This window comes from Euphorbia lathyris, chromosome 10, assembly GCF_963576675.1.
Source record: "Euphorbia lathyris chromosome 10, ddEupLath1.1, whole genome shotgun sequence".
Lineage (NCBI taxonomy): Eukaryota > Viridiplantae > Streptophyta > Magnoliopsida > Malpighiales > Euphorbiaceae > Euphorbia > Euphorbia lathyris.
In genome coordinates this window covers 22417976-22432837 of record NC_088919.1, presented here as the reverse complement: position 1 = coordinate 22432837, position 14862 = coordinate 22417976, and the positions used below count along the sequence as shown (strand labels likewise).

At 36.3% G+C, this 14862-nt stretch overlaps 1 protein-coding gene across 1 annotated transcript; it reads left to right on the top strand.

Moving 5' to 3' along the window:
- The first annotated feature begins 4684 nt into the window (after window positions 1-4684).
- On the top strand, window positions 4685-14661 carry LOC136208553 (plant UBX domain-containing protein 2). Its single transcript, XM_065999527.1, has 3 exons — window positions 4685-5823; window positions 10685-10963; window positions 14045-14661. Exons 1-3 carry the CDS (start codon window positions 4924-4926, stop codon window positions 14276-14278), a joined length of 1413 nt encoding a protein of 470 aa, XP_065855599.1. The 5' UTR covers window positions 4685-4923; the 3' UTR covers window positions 14279-14661.
- Window positions 14662-14862: the final 201 nt, after the last annotated feature.

The following is a 14862-nucleotide window of genomic DNA, read 5'->3' as shown; positions in this document are numbered from 1 at the left end:
TACAACCTCGAGCTCGTTCAATGAATTTACATGAACGAAATAGAAATAACAACTGTTCAATGAATTTACATGAAAGAAATAGAAATAACAACTGTTATAGAATGTGCTTAATCAAGATATATTTTTCAAAGATATCATCGAGTCCTGAGTCTGTTTAAGTCTTTACTAGTGTCAGCAGAGGAGAATTACCCTAAATTTAGTATTTTTAGAGAGAGAAAATAGAGAGAGACTGAGTGTGTTTAGATAGAGAATAAAAATAAATTAAAGAGAGATGCGAGAGAAGAGTAGACGGTGAATTTGATATTTTATTTTTGTTTTGGGTTTGTTTGTGATAAGTAGATAATAAAAAGGTTAATTTATAAAATAAATAAATATAAATATAAAAATAACTATTTATCATTTGACTTTTGACGTTTTTTAACACAGTTAGTCAGTTTTGACTGTTTTTGCTAACAGAATGAACCATATGTACCAATGTGCAAACTTTTAAACCACGTAGTTTATGTTTGCAAATGACTCAAATCACAAGGTTTATTTTTGTACTTTTCCCTAAATAAAATTACATGTCATATATATTCGGTTTGGTTCGGTTTTTATGTAATTTTTATAAAACCAAACTGAACCGAATACCGATATTTCTTGAAAATCTAAACCGATTCCAAACTGAATGTCAATAAAACCGAACCAAACACCGAATATTAATGTTGTTCGGTTTGGTTTTGCGGTTCAAACTGCATAATGCACAACCTTAAATGTATGTCCAAAGCATTAGCAATTAAACTAAATCAAGACTACAATGAGATTATGAGACCTAAAAGAATTAAAATCCTCCGATCTTAAAAATTAAGTCAAAGTCTCCCATTATTATAATTCAATCCAACCTATGTAGATCGTTCGGGTTGTTGAGTCACTAAAGCTCGACCTTTGGATAACACATGAATGATTAGAAAATTGTTTTCATGAATAATGGGTTAGAGACTTAAGTTAGGGTTAAATAATTGAATGAGTTACTCATATTATTTAATCATTGATAGGTAAAAGTTAGGACTAATACAAGAGCTGTATTAGTTATTAATGTGGTTAATAAAGATATTATCGATTATAAGAATCCACCTAATTAAAGTAGGTGTAGTTTGTTGAGTCACTAAAGGTGAAACCTATGAAGATGAGATTCTAGCTCACAAGAGGTAATCTTCTGAATTAATTATGAAGGTCATTAATTTAAAGAAAATAGTGGGAGTAATTTTAAATTAAAAGACTGTAATAAAATTGTTAAAATGAATCAAATAAAGATTAACGCGTATCTCTTTCACATCTCAGATCGTAAAATCAAACTCAATTGTAATCATGTCTAAAATCGACCTATGTAGTACTCTTTTCGATAATAAACTAAATGGATCAAATTTCACTAACTGGTTTCGAAGCGTCAAAATTGTTTTGAAGCCTGAGAAAATTGAGTATGTATTAGATACATTGATACCCAAAAACTCTAAAGATGGATCACCTATAGAGGAAATCAGTGCTTACTTAAAGCACAAGGAGGATGACGATATGGCATCTTGTATCATGTTGGAATCCATGCAACTTGCCTTGCAAAAGCAATATGAAAATATGGATGGTAGATCCATGATTGCAGAATAAGAACGAATGATATGAGATATCGAAGCTCATATTCCGTTCTAAAATGCAAAAAAAGGTTCCTTTATGGTGGCACACTATGTCAAAATGATCGGGTACATGAAGAAGCTCAGTGACATCGGGTTTGTCATGGACCATGAGCTAATTGTTGACTTAGTTCTTCAATATCTGCCAGATAGTTATTCTCATTTCATTATGAACTATGAAATGAATAACCTAGAGACATGATAGGGGCGAAAACCTCCTATCTTTTAGTACGTTTTTTTGGGATGTTTTTATGCTAATTCTAATAAGTTAATATCCGTTTTGTATATTTTATTTCACTTTTGTTAATTATTAATTTCTTAGTTCCTCTTTTAGCATTTTGTCATTTTTATGTGTTATTTGTGTCATTTTGAATAAAATATGCCAGTTAAGTGTTGACCTAAATTTTTCTTAATTCTTTAAGGCTAATTGATTCACCAAATATCAATATAAATTAATTTGATACTTAAAGACTTAGTTTGGTGAATCAATTTAGCTTTGGGACTGATGATTTTGGAGTTTTAGTGTGATTTTTGCAGGTCAAGACAAAAAGGGCAAGATCGTCCAAGCATTTAAAGATGAAAACTCGCACTAGGGACCTCATGCAGGCCAGCTCGACGAGCTGGCCCTTAGTTAGGCTAGCAAAGCCAGCATAGGGTCTAGCTCGGTGAGCTGGGCCTGCGAACCAGTCATAATTGACTGGTTCGATTCCCTTTTTAGTGGAATTCAGTCTGTTGTTTCTCTTTTGAATTTTTGTAACGTTAACTTAGGCATTTTAGGTTTATTTGACCTATAAAAACGCTTGTAATTTGATTTGTAAATCATCCTTAGTCATCTCTGTAAATCCTATACCCTTGAGAATTCATCTTCTCCTACCACCATCTGACATTAAAGCACCACAAAGCTTCCTCCATCTCGGCTTTAAGGATGCTCAACTCTCCTCCTCCAATTTTAGAAAGACGATTGCTTGAGTCGACAGGTTCCAAAAGGGATTTTTACCCTCTTAATCTCTGTTTGCTTTTTAGATCCTTCTAGGAATTTTGAATTGGTTGTATCTGTGACAATTGTTCTTTATCTTTAATATAAGTTTAGTATTGATTTCTAATTGTGTGTTTTGATCTGTTTGTTCATGCTTTTGCTTAATTATATTAAATCATTCAAAAGTCCAAACAATTACTTGAGTTATATTGCGAGTCTAAATTCAACTTTCTATACTGGAGACTTTAGTATTGACAATATCATAGTAAACGAACCCAAATTCCCGAACCTTAGAGCTAGTTACGGTCTGTAACAAAGGAATTGCGTACTAGAAACCTTAGAAGGATAAGTCGATTTAATTGCCTTTAAGTTTATGTAACTAAGATTATGTCCTTGATTATATTGTTTATTAGATTGAAATTCATATTATCGTATCATTTCATATTACTCTAGGAGTTTATACTTTTGCTTTGGATCAACTTAGGAGTAGAATACTTAGAAACAAAACCCAAAGTCAATTTACACTATGCCGATAACCCTTTCAGACGAGGTACAAAACCTTCGTTCCGATGAAATATAAACTGTTACGGGATTCGTTGCCGTCTGATGAACCTTCAGATAATGCTTGAGTTCTGTCACGTGAAGGAACCTCACATGGCATAAGTCTGTTGGTACGCTGTCATATTACTCGTACTCCGATGATAGATTATTTATGTGGCCATTGAATGACATCCTACTAATTAAAAATGTCAAGAAATTTTTGGGAAATTAATATATTGGTAACTGTGATAACAGTTTGAATAATAATTTCTGTCGTTGTAGCTTGTTTCACATGGCATAAATCTTAATCAATTATGTCAATGAATTTGTTTTCAGATGACAGATTCGTTTCATTTTCTGTCTTCCTATTGTTGTTTAGATGACATTTTTTAAAATTAAACGTGGTTCATTTTTTAATTAAATGTGGCTTATTGCTTTCTTCTTTACCTGGTATTGCAATGAACGAGTTTCTGATTTTTACCTGAATAATGAAACTTAATATATTCAATGAACATGAAATTTTGTATATCGATGATTTAAATTAATTAGAGACTAATGCTCATAATCTGTTTATATGAGTTCAAATAAATTTCTGAATGTATTATCAAAAATAAAAGTAATACATCCAATGCGAACAACACAAGGTCCATCTTGATAGCTTTGCATATCGAAAAACAAGTCATTGAGTAATCCTCAAGCCTTGATATCTGCATATTCAAAAGCAGGCCATTAATTACAAAACATCACTGAAAATCAATAACCCTAAACGCATTTGTAACATTTCATCTTCCATGACCTTTCACTTACCCACCTCAAACTAGTATAAATATAACGATTTTCACACTTCAAGTTGTACCATATTCTGAAAAAAGTCCAGACCAAGAAAACTTACACTAAAATGGCTTCACTGGACCGTCTACAAAGAAGAATCTTGTTGGATCTCTTTAAACTTTTCTAGGAGGCATTGAGGTGGCTCATCACCATCAATGATATCACTGTCATTCATGTTTTCTTCTTACTTCCCGTTTTATTCTTTCTTCCTATATAATAATCCTATAATCGAAGAAGAAATGAGTTTAATTGGTTTTTCTTTCATTAATTTGCTACATATCACCATTCTATTTGGTATTGACATCAAAGCGTGTATGTATCACATGTTTCAATAGTGAAAAGTAACAAGAGAAATTAAGGTTCATTTTTTTTTGTCACCTGCGCTATTTATTTTATGAACACATGATGAATTTTATTAAAGTTTGATCAAAGCTCGATAAAAGTTCGGTTCGGTTAAAATTCAGTTAAATTTGATCAAAGCTGATAAAAATTTGGTTCAAAATATTAACGAGTCAAATACTAAGTCTATCTAGATTTGGCTCGGTTGGTTTACACTTGTGTGCCATGCATAAATTGCTTGGTTCGGCCAAACAGCATGGATGGGCCACTCTTATGTGGATCCCCTAACGATGTGTCCTAATCTTAGTAGAGAAACAACTCACCGCGTTAATTAATTTCTAAGATATTCCAATGAGATTCGAATACATAGTATAGTACTCCTTCCTTCCTACTTCAATCCAAGGTCAATCCGTCTGCCTTTATTTGTCCAAATTGTTTCGATCTTTTTCAGTTTTTCTTTCCAGTTTAAATTCCATATTCAATCTCCAAACTGATTCGTTGATCCTTCACTTCTTCTTTGTAGTAAGCTGAATTTGAAGTTACGTGCTTGCTTCTGTTTTTTTTTAGAAAATAATGGGTGACATGAAAGACAAGTTCAAGGGTTTCATGAAGAAAGTGAATACCCAATTATCATCCTCTTCCTCTGGTAAATTCAAGGGCCAAGGTCGAGTGTTGGGTGGTACCTCCTCGGGACCCAGTAATCCTAATCCTATTCATGCCCGATATTCTCAACAGGTTAATCCCAAACCAACTACGAACCCTTCTTCACTTGATTCCAAGCCTTTACCCCCCAAAACATCTCATTCTGATGACCAAAAACCCCATACTGTTACCAATTCCCTTCCAAATCCCAAACCAGCAGAGGGCTTCGATCCGTTTGATTCATTGATTACAACGGGAAAAAGATCTCGAAATGGTTATACATTGAATGTTTTCGAATGCCCGATTTGTGGGCGATCATATGGTTCCGAAGACGAGGTCTCTATTCATGTTGAAAGCTGTGTGAATAACAACAATGGAAACGGTACACTTGATGACGGTGGTAATGGAACAGAAGAATCTACTGCGGACGAATTGCAGACTTCTGTTGGTACGTATTTATCCGGAAAGCCACCGGAGGGATCTGTGGAAGTTGTGCTTAGATTGCTAAGAAATATCGTCAAGGAGCCAGATAATGCAAAATTTAGGAAGATTAGAATGGGGAATCCAAAGATTAGGGAGGCAATTAGTGATGTTCCAGGAGGAGTTGAATTGCTAGAGTGCGTTGGGTTTGAGTTGAAGCAGGAAGATGAAGAAATGTGGGCATCTATTGAGGTGCCTGATGAAGAAAAGATTAGGTTGATTAACAAGGTGATTGGGTTGCTAGAACCGAGAAAGCTGGAGGAGCAAGTGCAGAAAGTAGAGGATAAGTTAACTCCATCTGCGACAGAGAAGCAGGTTGAGGCTCTTGAGGTTAAGAAGATTGACAGGCAGGTATGTCAAATTAGTGCAACTGCTCTGTTCATAATATGAAATACGAAACTTTCTATCTTCTGCTTTTGTTTTGTAAGCATTGTTTTTCCTCTAACAAAAGCTTCAAGTGATTATATTGACTGTACTGTTTTCAAAAAAGTTGGTCGGTTGAGTTAACTTTGGAGAGCTAATTTTAGTGCATTAATTGAAGCTTAGATTACTAGAATTGAACTAAATAGCTACCAAATTTAACTTTCAGTTTATTTGTTTCGGTTCTTAATTCTGAATAAAGCATGAATCTGATTAGTAGAGGACATTGTTATTAAACGCCAACGCAGAGGCCCGCGCGTGAGTGACACAAGGCGCACTAAGAAAAGAAATATATAAAATAAAAACAAAAAATATCTAAAGTGCAACAAATAGTAAAATACTGAATCATATCCAATTATCCATAATCTTAATCATAACATGCATGAAATAAATTCCAAATTAAATATTACCTCTTCCATAATCATAATTCATGATAAAAATTCTATATCTAAAGAGTAAAGTTTAACCAAATCCTAAGTTAATTAACTAATACTCTATTAAATACTTTTCGTCAAGACTAAAGTCGCCATTTGCGATATTTTTAAACTCTTCTGATTCTTTGTGATATTTCTGCCTTCCAAATCTTCTTTCCTTTTTTGATTATTTCTTTTCATTCTAATTTAATTTTCAGTTGTAGATAATATAGATAGGAAAGGGATGAGATTAAAACATCCTATTTTAACTTGGAACCCTTAAAGACAATGTGTAGTTTCCAAATTTGCGCCTAGGCGCGCCTCCAGCAAGGCCCTAGCTTCACGAAGGCACACTCAGTGGCGTGCCTCTTGAACAGAGCCCACCTTTTAGGTTCCGAGGCATAGTTATTAAAGGCACATGCCGCACTTAGGCGCTAAGGGTCGTGGAGCCTTAGCGCATGGCGCGCGCCATAGCGATACAAGCCTTACTTACACAAATAAAAATTATAAAACTATGAAACTAAAATAAAAATGCAATGAATACTAAAAGATAATATTCTTAATCATAAATAAATTCTAACATGCAATAAACCCCACATTATAAAGCTAAAGTTCAATTGTTCAACTAAATAGTAAATTCTCAGTTGACTAATAGCTACTCCTCATCAAAACTCTCCAAATTCGTCACTCCTCATCACTATCACAATCCTCATCTAAAGCATCATCAAACTCTTGTTAATGAAACTTTGTCTCTTCCTCTTCTAATTAATTCAAACGTGTATAATATCTTTCTCTTTTCTTTTTTTTTTTTTTTTTTTTTTTGTGCTTATTTGGGACCCTCACATCACATCCATAGTTGTTAAAGGCGCGCCTCAGTCAAGGCTCAAGGTCTTCAGCCTGTACAAAAGACTCTCGCCTTATACGCCTTGCTCGAGCCTGGAGCATAGTGCGCCTGGCGGTTTTTACGTAGTTTTATTTTTATTTTTACAGTTTTTTTAAAAAAAAATAATTGTTTGATTAATCTCAAACTTAAATAAGGTTAATCTTAACCCTTAGTTTAAATAAGAATATCAAGAGTTCCAGTCATAATTAAATATGTAAAAAATAGAGAAATATTAGGAGAAGAAGTCATGTAAAGAAAGAAGTCTCCTCCACTCTAGGCAAAAACAAACTTCGACAAACACAGAGTGATGTTCTTGATGATGATGATTATTAGTTTTTGTTGTGTGTGTTCTTTTTGATCGACAATGAATGGCTACTAATTTAGTTGCATTAGTTATAGTTAGGTATTTTAGGTTAAGATGCTATGTTACATGGACTCGGGAACTCGTATCCGATACTGGTACAGATCCGAGTATCTAGTACCGCAAGCTTGAAAATTTTGGACACGGGGACACCGTCCTAAATTTGGACACTGGTACGGGGATATAGGAAGTAAAATATATATATATATATATTCCAAAAAAAAAAAAAAAGAACACAATATAAGTCATCTGTCAATGACTTGCAAGCTTGAACACCTTGGTTGGGAATTTTCAACTAATGTGCTTTCACTTCAGAACAAGAGCCAGTTACTGTCTTACTGCAATATTTGCACCTCCAGACCCTATTTCCACCTCCACCACCACCAGGTGTACATAAAACCTCAACATGACTCCACAATGGTGTGTCATCGAATCCCTTGTTCTTAGTTGAGCGTGACATTCAGTTTGACGGTTTTTGGTGTGTCATCAAATCCCTTGTTCTTAGGAGCAATTAGAGAATTAAAGAGTCCATTTTTTTATTATTCTGAAGGTACAAAAAGCTTTGTTTCTTCAAATTTACAGACACTTCAAATTCTTTAAAGAGAATAACTGCTCAAAAATAACTGCTCTCCAAAAACGTTAACCGTATCCTATGTTCTACAACAGTGTCTGACACGGATTTCATACCACCGTGCCATATTGACACTGGTATGACAGCCAAAATGAAGAGTCCGAGTATCATAGTTAAGACGTTAAGTATATGTATGTCTCTATGAAGTATGAACTTAATTTGGTGTTTTTGACATTTATGATTTAGTATCATGTTTTTATGGGTTTTGCTTTGTTTGTGTGGTCATAAGTGTGTTTTTTTTGGTTTATGCTAACTAGTAAAAGAGTATGCATATATATATATTTTGTTATTTTATGCGCCTCGTGTTTCTAAGGTGCGGGCCTCGCCTTGAGCTTAGTCTCGAGGACCCCTTGGCGCCTTAGCGCGCCTTGGGCCTTTAACAACTATGATCACATCTAATCCAAGGGTGAATTTAAACCTACCATAAAAACTTTAAAAAAACCCAAAAATGTGCACGTATGTCACAGAGGCGCACCATGGCGTGCCTTGACAACTGCATCTTGGCACAATGGCGCCCATGGCGCGTGCCAGGGCGACTGCTCCCGCCTTTGACGATGTTAAGGCACTAAGCACAGTGCCTGGTTAATAACTATGTTATGAGGTAGAGTAGCATAGTTATTAAAGGCGCGCACCAGGTGCAGGCCTTAGCGCCATGACACCACCATGGCGCGGCCTGGTGCGCCATTTTGCGCTAAGGGGCAGTTGCCAAAGGCGCACTAAGGCACGCCTTGGTGAGTTAGGGGCAGTTTTATGGTTTTTTTAACATGGAACAAGTGTTCTGAAGGGTCCAAAATGGGAAAAGAAAACAAATATTAAAAAGGAAAAGAGAGATTATACATTTGAATTAATTAGAAGAGGCAACGACAAAATCTTATTATAAGAGGAAGAAGTTTAGTAGCACAGAAAACGAATTCAAACAGAAACAAAGCAGCCAAGGGAATTCAAATTCAACATGAGTGATTAATTTGGAGAGTTTTGATGAGGATTAGAACTTAGGATTTAGTATTCAACTTTAGCTTTCTAACATGGGGTTTATTTTGCATTTTAAAACTTATTTATGCTTAATATTGTCATGATTTAAGTATTAATTACATTTTTATGTTAGTTTTATAATTTTTGTTTTTGTAAGTGCGCCTTGTCTCGCTATGGTGCGCGCCATCGCCGTGCGCCAAGGCTCGAGGACCCCTAGCGCCTTAGTGCACCATGCGCCTAGATCTAACGGTGAATGGCCAAATTCATTTGATCATTAGGATCCATGTGAACACAACCGTCTGAGGTAACATGTCTGGAGCCTAGCGCCTTTGATAACTATGGTAGAGGATCTTATGCTGAAAATTTTATAGGATTTTTTATGCTAAGCATGACCTTAGAATTGCCAACTTAGCGATGACCACCGATCTCTATGAAACTTTGATCCTGAATTTGACAAAAGCTGCTATGACTGTAACTTTGTGAAGCTTTCTGTGAGGCTTAATACATCATTTGCCCCCTGAACTTGTCCAAAAAGCTTGATTGGCCCTGAATAGTCCCCTGAACTTGCATAAAATGTTCAGTTAGCCCCTGAACTTGCGTAAAATGTAATCAATTGATCACTCGGTCACAAAAAAGCAAGTTAAATGCGGAAGATGTATTGAGTTGAGCAAGTAATAACTTCATTTTTAATTATGTAATAACATTCTAAGATGTGTACAATACATCTTCCGCATTTAACTTGTTTTTTTGCGACCAAGTGATCAATTGATTACATTTTACGCAAGTTCGGGGGGCTAACTGAACATTTTTATGCAAGTTCAGGGGGCTATCGGGACACTTTGAAAGTTCAGGGGGCAAATGATGTATTAAGCCTTTCTGTTATTAATTTGTGTAAGGACATAACTGAACATAGGATATGTTGAACTTAATAGGGAAATTGTCCATTTTTTTGCTAAAATTCAAAGTTCTTATTAAAGAAGTATATTTTCTGCTACTTAAACTTCTAAAAGCGTTTTTTTCCCCCAACTATACTTGGTGTGGTTGTTGTATGTCTAATGTTATAATTCATATTATATCTACTTTCTCTAGATATCCCTTTTGCACTGAATATTGAGTATTGTTGTTGTGTATGTGTAGCCTGATTAATGACTTGTTCACTTGATGACCGCGTCAATGGCGATAGTCCGAGGTTGTAGCCCCTCAAGTGGGGGTCTAGGGGAGGCTTCCCCTTGCGGGGTCATCCAGGGGTGCTGTACCTGGAATGAAAATTTTATTTAGGCCTAGACCTAAGTTGGAATTGCGGCTCATTTATCTTCCTCTATAAATACAACCTCGAGTAGTTGAGACATTCTGATAGTTTGATAACAAACAAGTTCAGCTATGGACGTGGGTCACATTGACAGAATCATGGAAATCCTTGTGTCTGTGTGTTTGTTATTTATGTTTCTTGTTCTTGATTACTACTTGATTTGTTTTCACCATTTTATTGCCCCAACAAATATGTCATCTGGTTTATTCATTTTGTTTGCTAGATACGGGTCTTCTTCTCTGTCCCTGAAAACGTAGCAGCAAGAATTGAGCTGCCAGATTCATTTTACAATCTGTCCCTTGACGAGGTGAAGCGAGAAGCTGATGCAAGGAAGAAAAAGATTGCTGAGTCTCAGCTTTTGATTCCCAAGTCTTACAAGGAAAAGCAAGCAAAAGCTGCGAGGAGAAGATACAGAAGGACACTTGTACGCATCCAATTTCCTGACGGAGTAGTGCTTCAGGGTGTCTTTGCCCCTTGGGAAACAACTAGTGCTCTATATGAGGTCAGCCTTCAACTACTGGTTCTGATTTCTTAGTTGTCTAAATCCTGCTTATCAATGAAAATGATTGTTTATTACCTCTTTTATATGTGAATACAAAAAAGTGAAATACCTTCTTTCTTAAAAGAAAACCATTCAATTCGTTTTTTTTTTTATCTAGAGAGTACTAGGAAAATCGAATTTATGCCAGGCATTTTTAGACTAACAACAGCAAATCCTTCTCGGCAATCATATGTCCATATATACCTTCACCCCTTTCAAATTTCAGTGTGATAGAGAAAGAAATATGATATAGGTAAACTGGTTTTTGTTGATAATAGCTTTCTCAAATCACAGATCAGTAAAATGGAGAAAGACACAATAGTTCTAGGACTTGATGACAACTTTCAGCATTTAAAATTAATACATTAAGTGCTTATTAGCTTGTTTGATAACACAACTTAAATATTTCAGTTAATTAAAAAAATCACTTATTCTAGTAAGTCAAAATATTTAACTTAAAATTTTGTATTGAACATTATCAACTAATATTTTTAAATTAAGTACTTATTTTTAGTATTTATCAAACGGTTATATCATTTAATACTTTTCAGCACTTAAAATTAATACTTATATTTTTAGCACCATCAAAACTCCCGTAAACTCCCTCTTCCAAACAGATTCAATGAATGCCAAAAACCTGAAATCCCCTAAACCAGCCTATTTCTATATGCAGCTCAACAGATAACTAACATCTATGGTAAATGAGCACGCTCCATGCGTCCTCTTTCTCTTTCTGTTATGATTTTACCAGATTTTGGGTCCATAGGGTAACTGATCCAGCCAAATAATCTTGTCACCCCTATTCCGATTTCCATCAGAGTACTTGGATGAACTGCAGCAACTCTGTTTACATCAATGTCCATATACAACAACAACAACAAAGCCTTAGTCCCGAAATGATTCGGGGTCGGCTAACATGAACCATCATATAAAACCATGAAATCAAGTCGCGCCAGCGACATAAATTCTCTCCCTCTACTCCGTCCTATCCACTACCATATTTTCCTCAATCCCCAATAAATTCATATCACTCTCGATCACCCTTTTACAAGTTTGCTTAGGCCTTCCCTACCCCTCACTATTACATCCCTTTGCCACTCTTCAGTCCTCCTAACCGGCGCATCAAGCGCTCTTCGTCTTCCATGGTCAAACCACCTTAGTCGGTTTTCCCTCATTTTATTCTCAATAGATGTAACCCCTACTTTTGTCCTAATTATTTCACTACTCACCCTATCATTTCTCGTATGCCCACACATCCATCTCAACATACGCATCTCCGCCACCGACATCTTATGAATGTGACAATGTTTCACTGCCCAACACTCCGTACCATATAACAATGCAGGTCTAGTGCGGTAGAATTTTCCCTTCAATCTATTAGGCATGCCAGGGTCACAAAGGAAACCCGTGTTGGGCCCACGAGTTCACCAACAGCTCCACCATTAGTATGATATTGTCCGCTTTGGGCCAAGCCCGCACGGATTTGTTTTTGGGCTCCTTCCCAAAAGGCCTCATACTAATATAGTTGGTGAACTTCTTTATAAACTATGCATCTTCCTTGTATCTTTCCGATGTGGGACTTGGGATGTATACCCAACAATCCTCCCCTCAGACCAAGGACCACAAGCCTCCCCTTCAGCGATAATATGTCTAATCATCTTGTACCGCCGCCAACCCGCGAAACACGCCGCCTGACCACCACAATATCAGGAAGACTTTCGACACAAGGCACCAAGCACAGATTTCCCATCGCAAGGTCACACTGAGAGCCTCCCACATCTCCTTAGATCTCATGCACATTCTCCCAGCCGAACCATCGGCTCTGATACCATTTGTTGGGCTCACGAGTTCACCAACAGCTCCACCATTAGTATGATATTGTCCGCTTTGGGCCAAGCCCGCACGGATTTGTTTTTGGGCTCCTTCCCAAAAGGCCTCATACTAATGTAGTTGGTGAACTTCTTTATAAACTATGCAACTCCCTTATATCTTTCCAATGTGGGACTTGGGATGTATACCCAACAATCCTCCCCTCAGACCAAGGACCACAAGCCTCCCCTCCAGCGATAATCTGTCTAATCATCTTGTACCGCCGCCAACCCGCGAAACACGCCGCCTGACCACCACAATATCAGGAAGACTTTCGACACAAGGCACCAAGCACAGATTTCCCATCGCGAGGTCACACTGAGAGCCTCCCACATCTCCTTAGATCTCATGCATGTTTTTCCAGCCGAACCATCGGCTCTGATACCATTTGTTGGGCTCACGAGTTCACCAACAGCTCCACCATTAGTATGATATTGTCCGCTTTGGGCCAAGCCCGCACGGATTTGTTTTTGGGTTCCTTCCCAAAAGGCCTCATACTAATATAGTTGGTGAACTTCTTTATAAACTATGCGTCTTCCTTGTATCTTTCCGATGTGGGACTTGGGATGTATACCCAACAACCCGTAGCACTCTTCCACTTTGACCAATATAAAATTACCATGTTATGCCCATGCAAGTTTTAGAACTCTATAAACTGCCTGAACTTGTGCTTGCACTGATGCTGATATGCCTATGTATATCATTCCTACACTCGGCACCTGTAAGAATGGGTGGAATAAATTTTACCATGCCCTTATGTGTCCTAAACCCATTTCTATTGATGCTAATTTTGGATTTTCCTGTCTAAGTTCTGATAGATATTGTGATTAGGGTATGGCTGTGTTTGCTAGGGGGTAGAGGTATCTTTTGTGCCTTGGTCCAGAGATAAATTTCTGTTGAGATCTCATGAGTGTTCAAACTACAAGAGGCATTAATGAAGTGTCCTATAGATAATGTAATCCTCACACTTAAACATTATATTCTTCTATTTTAAAATTATATAATCCTTTTGCTGATATTTTGAAGTTTCTAGCACATATTTGTCCCTCTTACTAAATTCTTCAGTCTATCTTGTTTTTCCCATCGATTAGAATTTTGAAATTTATTTATATATGTCCACTACCAAATCTTGAAAATGCATAATAGGATAGCAAACTTTTGTTTGTTTTGCAGTTTGTGAGCGCATCATTAAAAGATCCGAGTTTGGAGTTTGATCTGGTACATCCATTACCAGTGAAAAGGCGGGTAATCCCTCATTTTCCAAATGCAGGGGAGAAACCCTCTACGCTAGATGATGAGGACTTGGTTCCTTCAGCTCTCATCAAGTTCAGACCTATTGAAACTGACGACTCCGTTTTTACAGGTCTCTGCAACGAACTCCTTCAGATTAGTGAACCGCTAACTTAATCGCCATAAGTGTTATGGCATAAACCAATTCAAATCCCCATGTCTAGTTCACCTGCAAGTTGTATTTGTTGATAATTGACAATTCTACAGTTTCTGCGTTCATCAGGTTACTTGGGTAACAATTCTAATTTTTTTTCCTAAATTAACATTGGCAGCACATACTTGCCAAGAACAGGAAGCATATATTGTACACAAATTTATAATGTCTTTGAGAACAATTCTGCTGTGTTCTAAAAATTACAAGTTATATTTTTCTTGAATTTTTTGTTTCTGATCCAATGTCATGTGAATGAATGACAGTGACTAACCTTTCATTCAATATGTTGTTTTTTATTCTTCTGAATGCTACTGTATTAACTTTCAATATTTTATTTCGTTTTCAACATTTAAGTTCATGTTATGCTCTATTTTATTTCGTTTTAAATATTTAAGTTAATGTTATTTAGATGAACTGTTGTCCAGCTCAACTGTTGGTATATTTTCAGGGGTGTTTGGTATTTGAGGGAATATGGATAAAAGTTGGGATAAAGACAATAATAAAATATTAGTTGAGAATTATTATTTCATATTTAGTATGTTGGATA

Bases quoted from the DNA above. Each gene is read 5' to 3' on its own strand.
- LOC136208553 (XM_065999527.1), top strand. From the start codon at position 4,924: ATGGGTGACATGAAAGACAAGTTCAAGGGTTTCATGAAGAAAGTGAAT. The intron at 5,824-10,684 runs GTATGTCAAATT...TTTGTTTGCTAG, and splicing joins TTAAGAAGATTGACAGGCAG to ATACGGGTCTTCTTCTCTGT. The intron at 10,964-14,044 runs GTCAGCCTTCAA...TTTGTTTTGCAG, and splicing joins CAACTAGTGCTCTATATGAG to TTTGTGAGCGCATCATTAAA.